The sequence below is a fragment of the Natator depressus genome, chromosome 11, assembly GCF_965152275.1.
Source record: "Natator depressus isolate rNatDep1 chromosome 11, rNatDep2.hap1, whole genome shotgun sequence".
Classification (NCBI taxonomy): Eukaryota; Metazoa; Chordata; order Testudines; family Cheloniidae; genus Natator; species Natator depressus.
In genome coordinates this window covers 33,913,998-33,921,148 of record NC_134244.1, presented here as the reverse complement: position 1 = coordinate 33,921,148, position 7,151 = coordinate 33,913,998, and the positions used below count along the sequence as shown (strand labels likewise).

The window sequence follows — 7,151 nt, the reverse complement described above, 5'->3', positions numbered from 1 at the left end:
GTGTCTCTTCCCCAGTCTCTGGTTAGTGATGGTTCTATACCAGTGAAGGAAACTTGAGCAGCCTGCGTACCACCCCCGCCCCTCTACACCCCGACTGGGAGCAATCGCAACCCCGCCGCTCGCAGCGCACTCTCACCCGCCCCACGGCACCGCCCACGGCACCGCCCCACTGGGCACCACCCTCCCGAGTCCCGCCCCCCCTAGACACGTCTTTACCCCAAGCGCAGCCCTCACCATGCCCCCACCCGCTAGGCGCACTCAGCCTGCCCTGCTTTCCCCAGCCCTGTAGCGCCGCTGGGAACCGCGCCAGGGCACGCTCACCGCCCCCCCGCCGGGCTATCCCTACGCGCCAGTGCCCCACCGCAAGGCCGCTGCTCGGCTTCTCCCCGCCACACCCAGCCCTGCCCCCTGGCCGGCGCGGCCACGCCCACCCCGCGGCTCCCCTTTCACTGCCCAAGTAGCGAGCTCGGGGTGCCGCGCGGGGCGGCCCCGGACTGAGCCCTCGCCGCGCTAATGTTTAACTAGGTGCTGGGGAGGCGGGAGTCCGCCGCGTGTGCCAGAGAGGAAGACGCTTCGCTCCTTCTGCCGCTCGCACCCGCTGGGGCAGGGTCCGCTTCCCGCAGCTCCCAGTCATGAAGGTCAGTAAGTAACTGTGTCGCCCCACGCGGGCGGCTGCTTCACCCCCCGCCCCAGCTAGAGCCAGAGGTAACTGGAAGGGCCCTTGCCTGGGGCTCGGGGCAGGAGCGTAGTTCCAGGGACGGGCTGTGCAGCGCTTAACGGGACTGCACGTTCTTTGTACGTGAGCAAATTCACCCGGGGCTTGGGCTGCGCGTTTCTGTTCCAGGCACGGGGGATGCGGAGGAGTATTTGTTATGCGAGGAAGAGATTGTGGTGCTTAACCACAAAGATACGGCGGTACTCCCCTACACAGCACACGCTGGCACGGGCACACGCCCAGACTCACAGTGTGCAATAAACTGCCCTGGAACCGGTCCAAGTGCACAACCATACACACTGGTACGCACACCGGCCCAGCTCTGAAACAGTCACTTGCCTTATACGCGCTGGTACATTAACTCACGTCGTGCACGTCTAACTTTGTATTCTCTTTTCGTGTTTTCCAGACAGTAGTGAAGTATCTGTTGGGGTTGCTTGCGATTGCAGTGATTGTTATTGCCATAGCTGTTCCTGTAGTTTTACTGACAAAAAGTAAGTTTTAAAATAGTCGTCTTTGAAGAGACCCTGATAACGTGAGTGAGAAAACTAGACTGATCTCCGAAGAAAACTCAAGGATTCCAATGAGTTATTTGTCCAGAGTTGCTAGACTTTATTTTCTGCAGCGTATAGTGAATCCACAGCTAGAAAGTAGAGCGTGCTATTTCCCACTGAGTTCTGGAAAGTGTTCCCAGCAAAGGTCTTGCTGAATTGCTAGGTTGGAGACAGTGAGACTAGTGTGCATTCAGGCAGGAACTGGAGGCTAACTCATTTTTGAAGTTGTCTCTGGATTCCAGGGGTGAGAAGCCCCTCTGAAAATTAAAATAATCAACCATCTCAGTTCCCAGGTAAACACCAAAAAGTATAATCAAAATGTGTCACTTTGCAGCATCGTGTTTTCCAGTCACTAGAGAGTGAAAATTGTAGCTCGAACAGTAAAATTCAAGTCTGTTGATCTTGTGTGGCAGGTTGAAGGAGATAAGAAAATACATCCCCATTAAAAGAGCATTAGCAAAACCAAACCAACTTTACATAAATGTATGATATCATATATATAGCACTGTCACAGAGATCAAGGAACAGAGGGATATCAAAGACAGACTTTTGGACTCTGGTCAGTTTGTGTTTTCCAGTGTGACGCTAGTCCTGGACGTTAATCTAAAACAATATTAAATCAATGTTTAGTCGGTGAAGAACTGCCAGTTGATAGGATGCAATTACATATCAACTTATTTTTTTATTTTTACAGGGTATACTAGTTATAACAGTATAGAATTCAACATTACAGACTTGTAACAAACCAGAGAGAAATAGTGTTCCCGCTGTAAAGTAGACATTGTGCAAGTATCTTTTGTAATGTAAATATTAAGAAAGGGTTACAGATATACTGGCTTGACAGAAAATAGTTTCAGTGTATTCTTAAAGTAATTAGTCTGTCCAGCACTTAGATATACTAAGAAGGTTTGGGTTTTCCACAGTTTAAATTAAAGATACAGCAGTGAATTGGAGCAAAAATTGAGATTAACATAGTATATAATTTAAATATAGTGTTACAATTTATATAAATTATTTTTAAAGTAATACTAGATATTAATAGAAATTAGGGGTCTTATTGTACAACTCTTGAAGGTATTCTGTTGATAGGATTTGCTCCAGTAGGATGCTTGTTTTTTGTTGGTGGTTGGTTATCTGTTTTTTTTCCTGCCTGATTGTCTATCAAAAATAAGATTTTCAAAGTGAAAATTGGGACAACTCTATCAGGCAGTTATGGGGGGAGGGGTAAGCAGCACAGGAAATGATTTTGTGGGTTGGCAGGAAAGTACATGGGAACATTTTGGCAGATGGGTTGATGTGGTACTTATGTTTAGGTAAGCAGTAGGAAGCATTGTGGGGAGGTGGAAGGGAAGATGACAATATGTGATAAACCTGGTTTGGGATAGTCCCTGAGGTGCATGTGCATTTTGCCAGCATGTTGTCAGAGTACCTGGGACAGCTTGCCAGCAGTTCCTTCACATGTCCAGTATTTGTAGAGGCTAATAAAAAAGTGGGACAAAGTATTTTCTTTTTCAGACTGACAAGGATGCTGGAATGTTGTCAATGAGAACTGGGATTAATCAATAATAACAACATTCCATCATAGCCGGTTCTTTTCATCGATTCAAAAATGGTGTCAAGAATGTGCATTAAAATAAGGCAGTAAAATTAAATATTTAGTCTTCACTTATTCAAATTGTAATCAGATGTGTACAAATGTTTATATGCACTCAAATCCAATTTTTAATTGAAAACACTGTAGACTTCAGTAGCGGTCTGTAAAATAGCTTCCGTGTGTAATCCTTCCTATTTAGACACTGCAGATTTTTTCCATTTTATGTAAGGAATTAAATCTATTGTCCTGGCCGCATACTAACTCTTTAATTCAATTCTGTGTACCTAAAATTTCCCCGTAAATTCAACGAGATACAGTATTCTCCTATTTCTAATCTAAATTGTTGTGTAGAGTTGCTATGTGGTGTTAAACTGCTGTCACTTTTTAATTGAGAAGTGACTATCGTTTATAAGTGTGTGAAATAATCCCTATCTGCAGAACTTAATTTGTGCCAGGGCTTGCCAGGCCTGAGCCCTGACATGTCTAGGTTTGGCAGTTCAAAGTAAGTAAGTAAGTTCAAAGCTCTGGCACCTCTGGATTTGCCACGTCAGTTATGAAAGTAAAAAAATTGCTTGAGCCCTGGCACCTCTTTCATTATGAATTGAGCACTACCTATTTGCAATAGTAATATGGCTGTATCATGGCTTTTGAAGGCCAGACCCATGTTACAGTAGATGCAGAGCACCACAATACCGTTAGCTTTGGATGGAGCCATTTTACCTGTGGAGGAAGAGTAGGGGAGTGTAGCATTCCCTTCACTGCTGACTCAAAATCAGTGGCTACTATGGAAGGGGACAATGCCTCAGCCAATTTGGGGGCCGAGGAGTGCCGGAACCTGTGTAGAAGGGGGGGAGGGCCACAAGCGCTGGAACTGTGGCCCTCTGCTCCTCCTCTTTCCCCTAAGGCCCCCCCCCGCTCCTCTTCTTTGTGAGGCAGGGGCTGATGTGTGTGGGGGTGTCCCCCTCCTCCTCCCTCAGGATTGGTTGGTTCCAGCTGCTGTCTGAACTTAGCATGCCGACACACTCATTCTCCCCCAACACACACATTCCCCAAACACACACTCTGTCTCACCGTCCCCAACACTCCCTGTCACATGCTCTCCCCCCTCCTCTTCCTGACACCTCAGTGGAAAAGCCGCTGGCAATCTAGTGGAATGATGGGATTGAGAAAACCGCATCATGTGCTACTGTACCTGTCCCATGAGGCATTGCAGACCCTTCCCAAAGCATCCTGCGGCCAGTTGCACGCTAGGATAGCTACCAACAGTGCACTTCGCTGCTCTCTGTGTCGATGCAAGAGCTGCTAGTGTGGATGCACTTTGCCGACACAAGGAGCATAGTGTGTACGTGTAACAGCGGTTTAATTAAATAGTTGCTCTATGTTGGCATAACTTTTGTTGACAAAACTCTGTTGTGTAGATAAGGCCTTAGTAAAATAATTTTCAAAGATATTATTCTGTTAATTGGGAATCATTTAATGTGAGGAAATCATGATCTGCTTGCAGACTGTCCATAAGTAGAGAGAGACACTGCAGATTTTTTCCATTTTATGTAAGGAATTAAATCTATTGTCCTGGCCGCATACTAACTCTTTAATTCAATTCTGTGTACCTAAAATTTCCCCGTAAATTCAACGAGATACAGTATTCTCCTATTTCTAATCTAAATTGTTGTGTAGAGTTGCTATGTGGTGTTAAATGCTAAATGTTAAATGTGTTGCTATGTGGGCTGGGATTTTCCCAAAGAACTGAACTTTGGTGGAAGTTGAACACTTAATTCATAAATTCCAAGGGCAAAGGGACCGTTGTGATCATCTAGTCTTCCCTCCTGTATAACACGTTTCTCTTTGGCGTCATTGAAAATCCCAGGCTAAGTTCATTGAGTAAATTATTTCTTGCAGTCTATTCATTTGGCTTTGCTTATAATAATGCATATGCTTATTGTTTGAAGTAGATTAAACTTGAAATGCTTACAGAATCATTAAATATCTTACACTGATCTTCCATAGTCCACTTCCACGCATGTATTAAAAATGACCTACACAGTTTTTTTTATTAAAAGGGTTTGTGCTCTTTTTTTTGTTTCTTTATTTTGTATAACAAAGGGCCAGAGAGGTTCTTGTCCCCTTTAAAATATCTGAAATGGCAAATCTAGCCTTCTCTGCCTTTGCTGGAGGAGGAGGCGGTCTCAGAGTTAATGTTGGGGTGGAAGGGTTAACCTTTAGTTAAAAGGATTTTGAGTCTTTTATCAAAGTCTTTTTCTCCCGTGTGTTTTCAGGTTTTTGATTTAAACTGATATTAACAATAAGTTTTAAACAATTGGAATGAAAAAATCACTTCCCTTTCTCAGTTGATGAGGTTTCAACCCTTCTAGGTCTTCAGTCATCCATCAAGCCTTTCAGAAAAAACAGGAGAGATAGACCTGACTTCCAAAGTTTTAGCCCTCCTTTATAAAGCATAAAGAAGCAAGGAAAGGCACAAACCAACTATTGTTTTTCCTTTGTAAGTTACCTTTAAGAGTTTGCAAAAATTAGTTAGTAGTTGGTGCTGTGAAACCTATAGAAAATATTGGTTTTGAAAGAAAGAAAGGTACTTTACACAAAGGGTGAAATCCTTGCCCAACTGAAGTCCATGGCAAACTTGCTGTTTTCTAAGAATTTACTCTGCTATTCAGTTTTAATATTGCAGCCTGTTTCTGCAATGATTGCCACTGTTAGGGCACTTGGATACTGTGGTGTGAGCACTGTATAAGCTATGTAAATATATCCTTTATTGAAGAGGGTAAATATTAATCAAATTGTCCACTATAAACTGATCAGTAAGAGTTTTATGACTTAATTACTTTTTTTCAAAAGTAGAAATTCTGCACTGGTTGTTTTATTGCTCCTATGTGTTTCATTTGAGCCATTTATTAGAGTTGGGTTTGTTAACCATTTGACAGAAAGTAAATTATACACTCTACAAGGATATATGAACTTTAATAGCATTTGCTATTATAATGTGTGGTTTCATATTGAATACAGAAGCAACTTTACATTAAAGTAATTATCCAGGTTGGACAACTCTGCATCTACTCATGAAGGCTGAATGGTGAGGTGGTGGTCTAGATCCCATGATCCTAGTCCCACTAAAGCTAATGGAAAAACTCCCATTTACTTCATTGTTGGGGAGACCAGAACAGAGTGGTTGGGTCTTAATTCATTAACTTTATCTGTTGTGGTATATACTGTATTTCAAATGCTAAGCTATACAGGAGCTGAAGTACCTCTGGGAACAGCTCAGTGACTGTGAGTCAGAGTTGTTCACTACTAAGCAAGAGGACTGGGGCAGCTCCCCACCCCCAGTTTGGCCTACAGGGGTGTGAATGCAGTGTGTACTAGCATGCTGCACTGTAACTCCCCTATGTGGACTCTGCAGGTGTGAATTAAAAGGTACCTTGTTCATGTTACCTTTTAATTCATGCTTGCACCATCCACACAGGGAAGTTACAATGCAGTGTGCTAGTGTATGCTGCAGTTCACACCTACATAGTCTGGACTGCAGGGCCATGTAGATATAGCCTCAGTTCTTCCTGAGGCAGTGGGGACAGGAAGTGCCGTAAACACTAGTGAATGAAAAGGCTGACGTTCATATCATATTTGGGAATATTTTGACTTGGAAAAATGCATAGGCTGGGAAATCCTTGCATGATGTGAAGTAGGAAACACAAGGTGAGTGGATGCTGCACAAAGATACAAATAAGGTTAAGCACTAGTTGTAGTCCTCTGCACTGAGGGTATGTCTCACTGGTGCTGGAGGTATAATTTCATCCAGTTAGAATGCTAAAAATAGCAGTGTAACTAAAAATAGTGGTGTGAGAAGTGGGAGGGTCTAACATCTCCAAACATGATCCTGTCTGAAACCCTAGGTATGTACTTGATATGTATATCCTATCACTTGCACCACTGTGGCTACACTTCTATTTTTCATGTGCTAGCTGTATCAGAGCTACTGTGGGTATGTTTGTCTGAGCCAGAAGTTATACCCCTAGCTCCAGTGTAGACATACCCTAAGTGGTAACAGGCCTCAAGCCTTGTGTGCCTGCTTCATTACCCTCAAGAATATAGGGAATAAAAATAGAGGGCTGAGTGTGGGTGTATCTCAAGAGACATGGATTTAAGTGGGATCCTTAGCATACAAATGGGGTGCTGAGTTATGTGCTACTGTTTTGGCTCTAACTCTTTCTACTCAGCAGGAATACAATGGTAGCTGTATAAACCACATATTCATGGACTCATAGATATTAAGGTC

General features: G+C 43.6%; 1 protein-coding gene across 1 annotated transcript in view; it reads left to right on the top strand.

The window, feature by feature from the left end:
* Positions 1-450: 450 nt before the first annotated feature.
* DPP4 (dipeptidyl peptidase 4) overlaps positions 451-7,151 on the top strand; it is a 78,184-nt gene continuing 71,483 nt past the window's right edge. Inside the window, exons 1-2 of the mRNA XM_074967439.1 lie at positions 451-638; positions 1,125-1,209. Coding sequence (XP_074823540.1) covers positions 633-638; positions 1,125-1,209 — 91 coding nt within the window. The 5' untranslated portion in view covers positions 451-632. The remainder of the gene's footprint in view (positions 639-1,124; positions 1,210-7,151) is intronic.